The following is a 16272-nucleotide window of genomic DNA, read 5'->3' as shown; positions in this document are numbered from 1 at the left end:
ACATGATATGTAATATTTATTAAAGAGTACACTGATGGACACAATGCCAATGAGACTTCTTTTCCTTGAGCTGCAGAAGAAACTAGAAAGTGTTTCTTATTTTTCCTTCAAATGTTGGCGGTTAGATCTCATAATCTGCTTTTTAATTTATAAGTAGGTTAATTGTTCGATAAGAGCTTAACAGAAAGTACAGATTAACTCAGTGTGTGCAACAAATACTTCTAATTTTTATGTCGGCCTCCGGAAGACTGTAATGCAGTTCAGATGTAACATAGAGCCTGTTTGTGTGAAATATTTTGCATGCCAAATGTGATGCAAAGCAGTCTGGCACACCTTGTTTTCTCAGTCCTCTCTCGCTCCTGCCGCTTTGTTCAAGCCACTGTCCACCAGAACGCCCAGCAGGTCCCCTTCTGCCAATGAGATTCCTGAATCATTGGGTGAGTGTTGCTGATTGGTTTCCTGCTGCGCTGACTCCGAAGTGGAAACTGCATTCATGTTGTTGCTCGGCCCGCCGTTGATGCCCCCATTGCTGGCCCTCATGCTGCTGGCCCTCATGCTGCTGCTGAAGTTCCCTTGGTTGCTAAAATTAGTGTGACTCGTACCGTTGCAGAGACTTCCGGTTGTGCCAGCGCTGTTGGTGCTTGTTGCGTTAATGCTGCCAGAGCTGCTGGTGGGATTACTGGGATTTGCTGCTGCTGTGCGAGAGGGAGGAGTGAACGAGAACACCCTTTCTGCTCCACTTCCTGCCGCCTGAGCACTTTGGGGTCCGGGATGGCTGTCAGCTGAGTGGATGGTGTCCAGAGTCAAGCGTGGAGGGCGGCGAGACAGCAGGCCTTGTCCGGGTCTGATTTTAGATATGGGGCAGAGTTGAGGTGGGGGGTCTGGGAAGGAAAAGGTAGGGGCATTCGGCGCCTCTCCATCCCCACTGAGCCAGGGGAAAGCAGAGGAGGGCGGTTGGGGGACGTGGTTGGGAGTGTCCGGAGGCAGCATCTGTGAGCCCACCATTGTAGGAGCGAGGGAGCTGCAGCTGTGGTTCCACTCGTTCTGATTTCGCCGGGCGGGTCGAGGGCGCTGCGGTGTTGGGGGCACGCAGTGAATGGGAGTTTGTGGGCAGCTGTAGAACCCTGGTCGCTCATACAAGGGCATGGTGGAGAAGGCATAGTCTGGATCTCCCTCACGATTGAAAGGATGGCGGCTCTGACTCAGAGGCTCCTGGTGCAGGTACAGAGGGAAGCGGCTCTGTGGAGCTCCGGGGCGGCGGCGCAGCAGAGAGACCCGGGAGGAGCGAGGGAAGTTAGGAGACTGGACACCAAGGAGACGACCCAGCCCTCCAAGCAGCGGGGTGGAGTAGTTGGCTTCCTCGTGTTCTTTAATTTGCTCCAGATTGCACTGAAACTCCATATCCTCCTTAGGAACACTAGTTTAGATTTCAAAGGGGGTTTGATGGTTAGGGAAGTCATTTCTATAAGTGTTTAAGAATTATCCCCCAAAAAATAGAAGCATTACTGAACCTGATGTCCAGGGCCGAGCCCATGAAGGAGGGTTTGCGATGTTCAGCACTGGCAGCAGTGTAGGGAGGCTGAGGTTCAGACTCATTCCAGTACATATCCCTCTCAACCAGCGGCAGGCTGTCGTACATCTCATCCACAGACAGCAAGGACACCTGAGAGAATACAGAAACCACAGCTAGTGCAAGAACAGGACAGCCTTAATATGTGGCTCGTGAAAGAGTGTGAAATAATTGGAATCCTAACCTGTAAATTGCGATCAACGAGCCAGTTGGTTTCAAAGTCGTCATCGTCTTCACCAAAAGGATTTATGAGTTGCTCAGCCACCTGCCACAATGAAAAGAAGAGACCATAATGCATCTCAGAAGGATTAAGAATAAATAAAATGCCTTGTGTTGCATCAGTTTGACTTAATCTTTACCTTCAGCCAACCAACATAGAAGAAAAACTGCAGCAGGGTGAAGACAGGCAGGTAGAAGTCCAGATCGTGACCTGAGTAACCCTGAGCCGGATCCAAGAACTGACGGCCAATCAAACAAGCCAGGAAGAAACTGTACACCGCCACTGTCACCACCTAGTCAGGGGTTATATGGGTTTGCATTGATTTGTTTTATTTCTGATTGTTGTCAGATTGCTATGATCAAACCAAGTTAATCGTTTCAGGTAAAGGATTATTAGTTGTTTTTAACACTTAATGATTCATAACACTGTAAAAACTATCAAATCTGTTCTACCAAAAAGGTATCTACTTTATTTCAGTTACAGCTCAACAAACCTGAGTATAGACAAGAGGCAGGCTGATCCAGTCGTAGCCGTACAGCTTCATGCACTTTGCCCGTAAACTATTCAACTCCTGAAAAGAGAAGAAAAAGCAATATTATAAAACGTGAAGATGTTCAGGTTCCTTTAACCAGCAGAAATATAAAGACCTACAGTAAGAAGGGCTGTGAGTGCAACGTCGTTGTTGATGCGACCCTCAGTCCGAGCCCTCAGAGCCAGGCTGACAAACCACATGCAGGGAACCCAGAACTTGTTGTGAGGAGAGCGCAGTTCCTCCAGGTGCCTGAGCTCCTCCGACGTCATCAACCCTGAGAGGCACAAACACAACGAGTGAAGGAATGAAGCAAATAGAGAAAGCACTTAAGATGTTTGTTTCTGTTAGTCTGAACAGTACCTATAATTTAAGTTCCAAGCAGGGTTAGAAACAATCTTCCGATTATTAACTTAAGTAAACGTTGCAATTCCATTGTGTAAAAGTAATTAGTAGTACGTAGTAGCCTATAAAGTAAAAGTGCTCTTACTTATTTCAAAAGTATTCTTGATGTACCTAAGGTAAAAATACTCGCAGATTGGTCCACAGAATATTGTGTGATATATTATTGGAATAAAGTAATTGATAGATTAATGTACGCATTACATAAGTGTTGCAGCTTGTAAATGTTGGGGCACATTGCTGCAATGTGTTATACTGCTGTGGTAGGGCTGCTCGATTATGGCAAAAATCATAATCTCGATTATTTGGGTCAATAATTGATATCACGATTATTAAAAAGGATTATTTACTTTGAAAACATCCATTTATTGAAAAAAAAATGTTGAACAGTATGTTTTTAACAGTTGATTACCCTTAACTTTAAGTATAATTCAACTGAAAAACCAATAAAACCTTTTTTATTTTGTATTTTAAATAAAAAAATAATAATAATCGTTTTATTTCAATTATGTTGTTTTCATAATCGTTGCAAGCCAAAATCGTAATTGCGATTAAAATATGATTAACGGAGAAGCCCTATGCTGTGGTACATAATCTATGATGATATATCATGTTTTATTTGTTGATAATAATTTCAGAATCTGTTAAGTATCTAGGTAATCTAATCATCAAATGAATTTGCTGGAGTACACCTTCCTTTAAAGATTAGTGGAGTAGAAGTATAAAGTATCAGAAAATGTAAATACTCAGGCACCATGAGTACTTAGTTACTTTCCTCCACTGTTTAGTGGTGAATATGTTTTAAACATTATTCATAACCTGTGACATGCCGGTCCACTTCCCACGATTTCTTATTTTTAACAGCCATTAAACTGGCCAGACCAACAACATAGAGTTTAGTCGACTTAACCTCCCCCTACCTGCCTGCACCAGGTGCTCCATGGTGGGGAACCTCTTGTAGACGGCTGTGCTAACAGAGCGGTAGATCAGCACACCGGAGAGGTTGGCATATCGCATCAGAGTTCGTCGGGTCAGCCTTGAGGCCTCGTCGTCTCCACGAACATGGCCGCCCACTAATGCTGCCAGGCGGTCCGGCCAGGGGACGTTCTCAAACTGGCCCCACCAACGGGACACGACCAGGGTGACATAGAAACCTGACAACAAAATGTAAGATAGGTATTTCGAGCCCACCTTCTGTAAAGGTTTCCAGCAACACTGTTGTTCAGATTTATGCAGAAGAAACAATGAGCCTCAACTCACCGAGCACAAAGGACACAGGGATGAGCTCTGCGTAGCGGTCACAGTATATTGAGAGCTTCTCGAACAGCCTCCTCTGGTCATCCTTTAACACAAACCTGGGGATGGAAACACTTTTTGAGTTCATTACAACTTTTAACTTCAGGTCACTCTTTATGAAGACAGCAGGACATGAATGTTTACTACTGATATCTCCTATAAGAGTACCTATAAACAATACTGAAGAAGTAGTAGAGGAAAGTGAAGATGATGAGCTCTCTGTAGAGCAGTTTGTAGACGCTGCCTTTCCATCGCAAGAGCAGGTGAAAGAAGGTCCCCAGACCTGCATCAGCAACCCTGCGCGAGTATGTGACGGTCATCGCTGCTGCTTTCTGCCCAACTTTCCGGCTGACTGTGTCGTGACATGAAGGAAACCAGTGGTGTTGTTCTTGTTGCTTCGCCTGAGCTCAATGTCAGCGGTCAACCTAGATCTCATAAGGCCTATTTAGTTAGATCTAAAATAATAAAGTAAAACAGCAGCATTAGATATGTTAAGTTCTCCACTTACTCTTCAATCCAACTGTTTGCACTCACCACATCAACTGAAACTGGTTACCGTTTTATACACCCTTAAATAACCATTTCACTTAAATGATCTTAATTAAGCCGATTCTTCTGAAGAGATGTTGACAGTGCTACAACAGGCAAAATACAATATCCAACAGTCTAAAACACAAAGCTGTGAATCTTTACTCACCGAACAATTTGAAATTGTCTGGCCATCGTTCTCACTGCGGCCCGAGATGTGTTGTGTCGGTTGGAATGATATTGATGAAAGGTAAGCAGGAAAGAAAAACAGAGCAAGGGACTCCTGCACCTCCGGTCACTTGACGTGTTAATCTGTTTGAGCAACAAAGCTGCATTGTGAGGCCGGGTATTGTTAATCTGAACAAATCTGAGGAAAGCACCCACACTGCCACAAATAGGGTGGTTAAAACATGACAAGGTTGTGATCAGATTAAGGAAATATATTTCTATAAAAACAATGTATTCATAGCGTAGCTGTTATTTATCTCTATTTTGCTGAACACATTTTAATATCAGTAAACACCAAGAGGGTTTGTTTGAAGCCTCATTAAGTATGCACTCATGGAAAACTCCTGATCAGGTGGGGTTGTGTCCTCCCCCTCTGCTGGAAGAAATGTGCACCGCTTGGCTCTGACTGAGCAGAAGGTGTTAGTGATTAACCCTTCCTGTCTAACCAGGAGACCAACAGCAGGGCGAAGTACGGACTCAATTTGATCCTTTTGTTCTTAAAGATGTATTTCTTTTCAGTTTTGACAGTTTTTTGATGCTCTATAACACTTTGAGATCAGTGTTGAACTCTTTGGTGAGTATACTGTGTATTTTTCTGTCCTTATATCATCTTGGATTAAGTCTCCTTCACTCCACATGTGCGTGATACTTGCACGCTACTGTTCTTAACAAAGGCTGGTATGTTTACAATGGGTTTTTAAGAATGAAATAAAATCCTTATGAGAACCTGCAAATATGAGAGCGTTTCTGGCTCTGCAGTACTGCAAGTGAGGGAGGTGTGTAAGTTATTCAAACACTGTAGAGGTCATGACTTGTCCACTGATTACTGCAGGACTTTGAGGGAAGGTTTGTTTAGTGAAACTTATTTCGTTTTTAGGAGAATTAAAGCTGCATTTTTTAACTCTTTCTTTTCTCCATTGAAGTGGCTTGAAACCCAAAGGCACCAGGATCATTGAAAAATATAATAACAGACTTAAAGTAAATCCAGAGCAGATGTCTAGACGTTTCTGATGAGTTTCTGCACTGCCTGAGAGAGAGAGACATGGATCATTTTGAGGGAGTTCACAGCGTCCAGATTTCCTCTTCTCCACCACCTTCAACAACAGCCAGCCCAGGATATGAAATCATCAAAGGGAAATCTGGAATATCTGTGTATTCATCAACTGTGTTTTTCGGGAAACCTGATGTCCTGGGACAGCCAGCCGCCAGACACAAGTGCAGCAGGGACGCTGAGGAGATAGGATGTGTTGTTGGACGGTGAGTGACAAAGAGGATGAGTTTGATCTCACCAATATACTTAAATATTATGGAAGCCCTGTAAGATGAGAAAGAAATGATGTTGACCCTTGTTTTGAGTCTGATCCTTACTGGGATCCCCTCTGTCTATGGTCTAATCCCCTCTGTTTATGATTTAAAAATGGCTAAACAAAAGGTATTTCCAGGAGAATTTTTGTAAGTTCCTCACATATTTCTTTCCATCTGTTAAACAGGTGGAGAAACAGCTCTGCCAGGTTAAAAACAAAAGTATTTTTATATTGTCAGGATCATTTGTCTGTTATTCTAATTTTGTAGAACATCAATGCTTTTAGTCTTATTTAGACAATAGGATAGGAGGGCTTCTTGTGGTCCAAATGACTATCCGAACAAGAAACACTTAGAATAATGATCCCGACCAAAAGAAAGCTGCTAAAACTTAATCGTTCATTTCATTTTAAGTCATAATCACAGGAGACAAGACTTTTTTTTTTTTTTAATTCAGTGCTAGATCATGAAGTGTTAGATTTTGCTCCCTACAGGTTAGCACAATGGCAGTAATGCCATTTGATAACATGTAAAGCCTTATTCTGCATTAAAGGCTTTTAGGCAAATGTAGTGAAAGGAAAGAAAGAAAGTGAAATCTATGCACCATATTTAGAGTGAGCGCATTAATGCAGGTTTGAGGTTTTAGATCTGCGGGTCTGTGCGGGGTCAGATCAGGACTTGTTTTAATGTTGTGTTTTGCCTTTATTAGAGAGTACAGGAGAGAGCTGACAGGAAATGAGGGAAAAGAAAGGTTGTACCTCTGTTTATATTTAGGGTAAAAAACACCCCTTCTTTAAAAACTAGACTGAACATTTATATTCAAAACAACAATTGTACAATACTGGCAGTGCACTTTGTTTAACAATCAATGGCATGAAGACACTATATCTGAAGAACATCATTTTGGCCAAATGTTTTAATGCCTTTGAAATCATGTGAAACTCTCAGGACTTTTTCAAAAATTGGTTTACCAATCTCGAATTTGATAGTATCGTTAAATAAGGATAAACCTTCTTGAAACAATGAGTTAGAATCTCAAAATCATGAGTTGTCTTAAAATATTGACTGTCTTGAACCTACATTATTTCTAGACTCACATTTACTATTTGGAGATTCTTATTTAGTTGGCTATTTTGAGAAATGAATTCATCATTTTGAGAAAGCTAATCATATCCTATTTTATATATAAGAGCATAAAAGCCCACGTCTTCTTTATATGTAAGAGCCTCTCATATTTCCACTAAGAGACAAACAGCTAACATAATGATGAGGTGTCAGTATAACTCAAGTAACTGAGTCTTTGGTATGTGCTGATGTTAGCTTGGATCTGGGAGTGGATGCTCTGTCATGTGACCGCTGAGAAAGAGGCAGAAACTGGGAGCAGAGACAATCGTTTTTCTTGACTGGAAATAACGACACGGAAATGAGAAGAGACACAACAGAGAAGGACAAAGCTGCAAAAGTGATAACAAACTCGGCGTTACACTTTTAGATATTTATTGTTGTTCCCTGAGCTGCTGCTGCTGCTGTTGTTGTTGTTATTGTCTACGTCAGCGTCCGCATTCCTGCGCTGATTTAAAGCGGCTGAGATTACTTTCACTGAAACCAGCTATCGTTAGCTCCGTTAACGTCAATTATTTGTTCATTTAACACGAGAACAACCCTTGAAGGACCCTGGAGGGGACACACTTCAGAAAGGACGGGTGGGTTATATCTGCTCCCCGGACACTGACAGGGTAAGGGCGGATACTGACGGGAAACCTCTCCCTGGTAAAAAGTTGTACCCGGGAGCTAACGACCAGCTAGCTGCAAGCTCGGGCTAATGTGTTGTAGTTTGTGACCTTTGAGCATGAGTTTAATGGAAAAACTACACAACATTAAATCTAAATGTTGGGATTTCTAATTCAGATTTCACCACCAGCTGAGGTGACAGAAGTACTTAGATGTTGTGCCTAAGTAAAAGTAGAAGTACCAGAGTGTAGGAATACTCTGTTCCAAGTAAAACTCCTGCAATCAAAAATGTTGCTCAAGTAAAATAACTAAAGTTTTGGCATCAACATACTTAAAGTACCGAAAGTAAAACCACTCATTATGCACATTGGCCAATTTCAGAATAGTATATAATGTTTTGATTCGAATTGGCCTACCGTGTAGGCTATGATGTAGGGTAGATTGTGAATTTACTCCAGGTGTGACTAAAGTCTGATTTTAAGAGTTGATTATATTTTACATTAATGATTTATTATTATTAATCCAAATCTGCAAAGTAACTGAAGATATTAAATATATGTAGTGGAGTAAAAGTACACGATTTACCTCCAAATTGTGATGGGGTAGAAGTACCTCAAAATGGTACTGTACTTGGGTAAATGTACCTAGTTACTATAAACCACTGCTGAGAGGTCTTTAACATTGTTAATGATAACACTTCCAGCTATAACTAAGTGAGAGAGTCACTAAGGAGAAAGACATTTTGATGTGGTCGGCTTCCATTCTGCTCTCTAAACTGAGCATTATTTGAAAACTAAAGTAGCAAACACTTTTGAATGATTTATATGAATGTTTAGCTAAATGTTTTTAACTATCAACTGAATGTATATTGGTATTAGTTATCAATATTTGTATGATGACCTCACTATGTGATCCATACTACCTACTCATATGAAAATGCTGCTTATGATGCTAATGATACTGAAAAAGGTTTTTATTTGTAAACGACAATGAACAGTATTTCACATTGATGCTGCAGTTCAATGTTTTGCAGCAGTTATCTCAGAAGTTGACTTTCATCTTTAGCCCTTTGCAGTCACAACGAAAGCATATACACAAAGCAAACAGGACAATCAAATTGAAGTGTAATAAGTCCTAATTTATCATCACATCAACCCCTTCACTCCATACTGTCTTTATAGCAATCCAGGAGTGGATATGAAAAATGATTGTTCCCTCAATAACAATGAGTATATTTCTGTTTGTGTGAAGGTTGGTAGATCTGGATCCAGATCCAAAGTCCAGAGTGGAGGGAGGAGGCTCGGCTGGGCCCCCCTCATCCAGAGCCCATGGCGTCCTCTCCCGGCATCGCAGCTCGTCGCTGGAGATCAAAGAAAAAGAAATCAGAGAAAAGGGCTCTGAGATCCTCACGGAACAGCTGGACGCTGCAAAGAAGGTGTTGTAACCTATTTTCTAGTATCGCACACACATGAAGCATTGTGTAACCTGAAAGAAAGTTGACGATGCAAATGTCCTTCCTTGTTAAATGTGGTTGTGACATTTTTCTCTTTCACATTCAGGAACTGAAACTAAAGGACAAGGAGTGTGAGCGTCTGTCGCGGGTCAGGAATCAGCTGGAGCAGGAGCTGGAGGAGCTGACTGCCAGTCTGTTCGAGGTAACGACAACAGATGCTCTCTGCTGACTGCACTGTCATTTAGACTTTGTATGATGTCCTTTTGTTGTTCTGTTGTTTATGTTTGTATGTCTTCATGTGGAACCTACTGCTGCAGGTCTCGCTTGAAAAAGAGATCATTGATCTCAATGGGATTTCTCCTGGATAAATAAAGGTTTTGAATTGAATTGAGACTATGGTGATCCGGGAAGTAACATGATGCTTTGCAGCACTGCAAGACTTTAGATTCACAATTTGCATTGCAGTGAACATTGATCTAACAGGAACACATGGTTGTATTATGTGTCACATAGTGTCATGTGAAAGGGGCTGCTCGTGAATTATGACAAAGCAAAAACCTCCAAAAACTGCAGTTCATCATAAGGCCACTAGAAGCTGGACCCAAAAGACCTCAGTATTAAATTGCCCAGCTGATTGGAGATTTCCGACTTCTTAAAAACCACAGCATAGATGGACACCACTTGTGTAACTATGACCATTTCCATCCTTACAGGAAGCTCACAAGATGGTGAATGAAGCTAACGTCAAACAAGCAGGAGCGGAGAAACAACTGAAGGAGGCTCAGGGAAAGGTGTGTGATGTTTTTGTGACGAATTCCCTCCCCTTATTGAGTCTCTTCCCATCATCAGACTTTTGTCTCTTTTTAACTTTTATTTCTCTCTACATTTTCTGTCTCCCAGATTGACGTTCTTCAGGCAGAGGTGACAGCGCTCAAGACTCTTGTGTTGACATCAACACCTTCTTCCCCAAACCGCCAGCTGCATCCTCAGCTGCAGGCGTCGGGAGCGAGGGGGGGGTACAGACACGTCGGGGGCCACGTCCGCAACAAAAGCGCAAGCGGGGTCTTTCCATCTGTACCTGGAAAACAAGAAAACACCTCGCTTTCCATTCAGCCTGCGGCCAAAGAGGACAGAGAGGTAACCGCATTGAGGTTGTAAATGTCCCTCTTGTCTCCTTTGGCCTTGCTCTGTTTCTACCTTCCTGTTTCCAGTCACTTGTATCTTAAGTTCTCTTCTTTTCCTTTCCCTCAGTACTAACCTCTCCCTGACTGTTTCGTCCTCTCTGTCTCTGATGTCTCTTCGTCTCTCAGCCCGCTGTTCCTGCTCTCCTTTCTCTGATTCTCTGCCTGGTTCCTGGCCAGTCTGTCAATGTGACCTTTGACCGGTACTGGCAGGAGCGGGGGGAGGGGCTGTGCACTGACAGCAGACAGGTAACTGCCCTACCTCAACCAGCTGCATGACGTCTTTTCCATAACTGTGCTTTCATGCTTTTATGGGACAATGAGCGTGTTATTCCTTCCTTATTGTTAAAGTGACACAAATACGCTGTATCTCTTCGGTAAAATCTTTATCAGTCTGAGAGCATCAGACGTCTAAAGTTGTCCAGAAAGACATAACAAATGAAATGTGTTGCTTCTAAATCCAATGTTTCTGAAGGATATGGACCCTTATATTTGAAAGCACAGTTTTCTAGCTAAGTGTAATTGTTTGAATTTGTTAGCCATTTGCCCATTTCCTTTTTAAAGTACAAGTGCAACTAAGGATTTATTCACAACACAATTCTGGTTGTGGAAAAAGCTGACATTTTTATTTCGAGAGTAACAATTTTAGAACATATTCCCTTTTTTAAAAATAATTTTCACATAAGTAATTGGATGACACATTCGACTGTGAAAAATAGGTTGTGAAAGTACGCAGCAAGAAACAAAGCGTCATAAGATTAATGGAGGGGCTGGTAGAAAAAGTGAATTCTTAGCACCTTTCGTCTCTTTCACTTCTTTAAAAGCCTTACCCAGCTTTCTGTGTTTTCTCATGATTCTTAACCATGGTTTGCTCTAGTGATCGCCACATTTAATTCCAATGAATGCAATAGTTGTTGAGATGTTTTCAGTTTTGCTAACTTTTCCTCTGGTGCTAGCATCAGGTAAATGTTTTCACTTATCCTGTAAATATGTTTCCACATCTACTTAATGGTTTGTCTTTGTTAATCTCTTCATTCCTGACTGAGGACATTCCCATTAACCACAGCTTTACTCATGTTCAGTGCTTATTAGCAAATATAACCAATGTATCAAGCTAGGCTCTAAACCTGGTTAACATTATGAATGATCAACTTTAGCATGACTTCATTAGCATTGATCTCAAAGCACCTCTAGCCTCAGTGCATCCTCACAGAGCTCGTCTGCATGCTGTCTTGTTGTTGCTCTTATATCTTTTCAGAGTTGTGTTGAGTGACTTTCCTTAATGGTGTTGTTTTAGATTTATTTTTTGGTGAAGCCCAAAACGTTTTTGGACAATTCATTTTCCAGATTTTTCTAATGTTTATCGATCAAAATAGTTATTGAATGATATTTGGAAATGTGCTGGGATGTCTTGCTCTGTCATTTCTAGACTTTCCAAATAACCTCTTTAGTGTTTTTGCACAATATTATATGTATTGTAATAGCAAGCCAGTTTGCTTGTATCTGGGTTATGTAGGGTTGGGAGAAAGGTATGGGCTCAGAACAGTCTAAAAAATACATACAATACAGGATCAAAAATACATATGTAAAACTTTTTTCTGTATTTGGATTTTATTTACATGTATATGAAACGGAATACATTTGTGTGTGCATTGAAAAACACAAGTGTGGATCCGTGTGTATTATGAGACTGTTCTGAGCCCATAGAAAGGGGGTATCACTTCCTATAGTTGACACATACACAATTTAATAAGTGATGGATTCTTCTTGCAGATGGACTCCGTACTGTATGCAGAGTTTTTGATGTGGAAGGAGAACCTGAGTGCGGAGCGTTCCTCTGCCTTCTTGAGTCGAGTCTACAGAGAAGACATCGGGCCCTGCCTCTCCTTCACAAAGTCTGAGGTCAGCATCTCACCGCTTCTTTACATGAACACTTCGCTGTGTGTGCTGTATTTTAGTGTCTGAAGTTATTGATTCCTGTTGTCCACAGCTGTCACAGCTGGTGCAGAGCGCAGTGGAAAACAACTCTTTGACCATCGAGCCGGTGGCCATGTCAGCGTTACCCATGGTTAAAGCCTCTGCTGTCGAGTGCGGCGGCCCAAAGTGAGTTCAGTCTTGTCTTATCATCTACCATCCCATCCTCTCTAAACAAGTCAACCCTGATGATAATCCATCCTTCTTTGGTTTTGTAATCTCCTCTGATGATTAGAGGTCATAGCTGAAGGTATCTTAGGAGGGGTTCCTAATCACTGTCTGATTAAAAAATCTTTAATTTTTTTCTTCCAGTGGCTTTAGAGCAGCAATAGAGACGTAAGTCCTCTCAGGAGCAATCAGCTGTTCAGCTTTTCACTAACACAAAGAACTGAAGCATGAAATTAATTCTGTCTTTCCATACGTCGGAAAAGTTGTAAAGAAATCTGTAACTTAACCAGTTCTGCATGCCTCTTGTTTCTCTTCCAGCGACTAACTTTCTCTGAGTGTGCACTCATATTTGTTGCCATCCACTACTAAATCATTTTGCACCTGGACTGTGTTCTCACATTGAATTGTTGATAATACCCGATGAGATGTATCTTACTGTGATAAAACATGACTGCGTGTCTCCAGGTCTCTTTCATGTTCTGACAGCCTGTGTTTCTGTCTGTAGAAAATGTGCATTGAGCGGCATGTCGCGCCTCTGCAGACATCGCATTCAACTTGGTGACAAAGGGAGCTACTATTGCATCTCTCCCTCCAGCCGAGCACGGGTAACTATCCCTTATCTCTGTAACCTTCATCAGACACAAGTGTTGCTACATATGACCTCCTCTTTATTTTGTCCTTCCCTTCTAGATCACGGCTGTTTGCAATTTTTTTACTTATATCCGCTACATCCAGCAGGGTCTGGTGAGACATGATGGTAAGTTAACACTAAAGTGAATTTAATATATTGTTTAATGTAGTTAGTAAGATTCTGTTTTTATACTTAGATTCTTACTAGGCCAACAGTGGTTGGTAGTAATGCATTATATTTTCTTTGTTTTATACGATATCTTTCTCAATATATTGTGCCTTTTAAGAATAGTTGTTACATTACATTAGGCTACACACTCCATGCTATTTTTACCGATACATTCAGCTTAATATTTGTAGCTGAGTGCACATGTATCACAGCGATTGTCTGACAGAAAGAAATAAGATCAAATACTCACCCTTAACATACACTTAGCATTACCACCTTAAATACATCAATGTTATAAATTGCATTTAATGAAGTTACTCACGACTTGAGACGTTTTTATGAGATACTTTTGTACTTGAGTCAACATAATCATAAAGTAACAATCCCTTATCTTGACTGTTGTTTTTGTCCATGCTTTCCACCACTGTTTGCAAACCGAGTTTCTTCAGGCAGCTGACATGTTGTATCTTTTGTCCTCTCTTTGCCTCGGTCCAGCGGAGCAGATGTTCTGGGAGGTGATGCGTCTCCGCAGAGAGATGACCGTGGCTAAGTTAGGTTTCTACCTCACTGACCAGGGCTAGAGACTCTGATCATCTTTAAGATCAGGGTTAAACTGTGGTAACAATCAGGTCTTTAGCTTGTGTAGCAGAGGTTGTACAGCATCAGTGCTGCAGCAGGCGTCCACCAACAAGGGAAGCAGAGAAAGTTCATGTGCCTCTTTTATTCAATATTACAAAGAGTTAAACCAGCACAGCAAGAAGGAAACATGACATTAAAAAAAGCATTATTCCTAGATATGTAAAATATATTTCTGTTATACTGCAGGTCTCCAGTCATTCTCCCCGGTGGAGTAAACTTCTCATGTTGATCCTAATAGACTTTATGTATCATGTAAAGATGAGCACAACGCATGACAGCAGTGTAGAGAGTTTAGTTGGTCTCTTACCTCAAGTATTACATATTTGTATGTAACTATGTAATGTTATAGTTCTACTGTGAGATAAGCAACATCTATGTGGTTTTTTCATAACAAGTATTTTTACATAAATATAATTCACACTAGTTCTCGGCTATCGGCTCAAACACAACAGACTTTCTCTCAGCATGGCCTTACATGTGTTGATGCCCTCCTGCACTACCTGTCCTCGATGCCTTTCAAATTCACACAATAGAAACAGCTTCATGTCAGCCTGACCTGCACTTCATTATAGACAAATTGTTAATGATTTAGTTATGACAACCCCAGGCTCAAAATGGTGACAGTTTCACAATGTAGTCCGAAAATGAACAAGCTTTAATACAAGTGATTGCAATATGAAATGTTATTCATGCAATGAAGAGGATGTAAAGATAATTAAAAGCCATACATAACATTGCATGAATGCAGTACGTAGCCATATTATACAATGTATATTGGTTGTGCTTTACAGTATAGATTAGTTATTATGAATGAACAATTTTAAAATAATGAATATTGTTTCAGAAAGTGCAATAATAACTGCTTCTGCCTTTTTTAGGCTTGTAAGGCGCCTAACCTCAGTGTACTGATAATCAAAACACTCCATTAAAGACTCACTACATCTCCTTTGTACTGTGTGTGATTTATAGGTCGCTTGAATCAAATCTGATAGCAGATAAATTACACAGCTGGTTTGTCTCTTTGCGATTTTTAGTGTGGGAACGTCACAGGGATTCATTTGATCAGAACCAGATGACACAGAAACATTTGTATAATTTGTCAAATGGTAGGTTATAAAAAACAAGTGGCTGATATTCAGAGAAAAGACTCCTTGTTTGCATTTGAGATGAAACTGAACCAGCCAATGTGTTACCTTGACACAACAAATTCTTTAGATTTTATGTTAAGGTTTGAGAATTTCTTGTAAAATGTTCCACTTTTAATATCTAATCATATCTGAGTTTTTATGGCTGGAGGTATTTATGTTTTCTTGTCTGTTCGTCTAAGATTCATTTAAGGAATGCCTTGAGGACATTTCTTCAAATTTGGAGGTCACTGTGACCTCACAAAACATCTTTGTGGCCATAACTCAAGAAATCGTAAAATAATTGTAATTCTAGTTTTTGATATAGTTTTAGAGGTTTTTCTCTAAATATAGCCCCCTGCCCCAGCTCAGAGTGGCCATAAACTGCCATCTGTACTTCCTTAAGGCATGGCGCTGATCTGTCTTTCGATTAAGGTCGTGGGCAGGAACAGCCGGGTAACCCCCGGTAATAAACGCTCTGAAACACCGTTATTCAACAGATTTGTAAGCAGGATTCAGGCACAGGGAGCTGCTCAGAGGGGCTTTGGGGTATGAAAATCGGTTTTTGGAGCTGACATTCCTGTAAGATTTCAGCATCCGGATTTAAAAGGTCTTTGGTAAGCTTGTTATTCTGTTTTCATGACCTAATCACACAGATTACAACCTTAATGAATAAGTAGTTTGACTTGCAGTAAATGAATGAGTACAATCTGTTGTAAAATGATCATCACACCTTATATGGTTATTATAAATTAAAACGAGATCACATTCTACCTCTATGCAGATCAATATACACTGTTTGCAACTTGAAATAATGAATACTGTAAGTTACTTTTTATATAACATACTGATAAAGAACGAACATACATTTACCAAACTCTTTTTTTAACTTTTCCCCTGGCAACATCCAGCATTGACCAACTCTTCTTTCTTGGGGAAATATCTAGAAGAAAGAGATTTAGTTATTCATTTTTCACTTTAAAACTTCCTTTGTATTATTTTGTTTCAGGGACAAATAAACAATGTATAACACGTTTATTTCACTTTATATTTTTTAAATATGTATTTTTACACTTGCGTTAGTGCTGCACTTGATTACACATTTAGTATTTCCATTTAATGCTACTC

The 16272-nt window shown here is 40.6% G+C and overlaps 3 protein-coding genes across 6 annotated transcripts in view; 1 reads left to right on the top strand and 2 right to left on the bottom strand.

Annotated features, from left to right (window-relative positions):
• Positions 1–3: 3 nt before the first annotated feature.
• best1 (bestrophin 1) lies at positions 4–5116 on the bottom strand. The gene is made up of 10 exons (XM_079683574.1): positions 4715–5116; positions 4186–4472; positions 3982–4076; positions 3642–3875; positions 2442–2596; positions 2284–2361; positions 1930–2082; positions 1755–1835; positions 1512–1663; positions 4–1417 (listed from the first exon to the last, which is right to left on the bottom strand). The coding sequence occupies exons 2-10, from the start codon at positions 4335–4337 to the stop codon at positions 343–345; spliced, it is 2175 nt and encodes a 724-aa protein (XP_079539700.1). The 5' UTR covers positions 4338–4472; positions 4715–5116; the 3' UTR covers positions 4–342.
• rab3il1 (RAB3A interacting protein (rabin3)-like 1) lies at positions 3754–14963 on the top strand. 4 transcript variants are annotated; one of them, XM_079683575.1, is made up of 13 exons: positions 5206–5347; positions 5697–6030; positions 9058–9241; positions 9366–9461; positions 9973–10050; positions 10160–10396; positions 10570–10689; positions 12214–12342; positions 12431–12543; positions 12727–12750; positions 13088–13187; positions 13273–13339; positions 13877–14963. In XM_079683575.1, the coding sequence occupies exons 2-13, from the start codon at positions 5816–5818 to the stop codon at positions 13960–13962; spliced, it is 1449 nt and encodes a 482-aa protein (XP_079539701.1). In that variant the 5' UTR covers positions 5206–5347; positions 5697–5815; the 3' UTR covers positions 13963–14963. The 4 variants fall into 4 exon arrangements, with proteins under 4 accessions (XP_079539704.1, XP_079539701.1, XP_079539702.1 ...); XM_079683578.1 differs by lacking the exons at positions 5206–5347; positions 5697–6030 and adding an exon at positions 3754–3888; XM_079683576.1 differs by lacking the exon at positions 12727–12750.
• Positions 14720–16272, bottom strand: part of epx (eosinophil peroxidase) — a 9336-nt gene continuing 7783 nt past the window's right edge. Inside the window, exon 17 of the mRNA XM_079683573.1 lies at positions 14720–16087. Within this exon, the coding sequence (XP_079539699.1) occupies positions 16030–16087 (58 nt within the window). The 3' untranslated portion in view covers positions 14720–16029. The remainder of the gene's footprint in view (positions 16088–16272) is intronic.

Source organism: Notothenia rossii (assembly GCF_949606895.1).
Source record: "Notothenia rossii genome assembly, chromosome: 5".
In the NCBI taxonomy this organism is placed as follows: Eukaryota; Metazoa; Chordata; class Actinopteri; order Perciformes; family Nototheniidae; genus Notothenia; species Notothenia rossii.
This window is presented reverse-complemented; position numbering and strand designations above follow the sequence as displayed.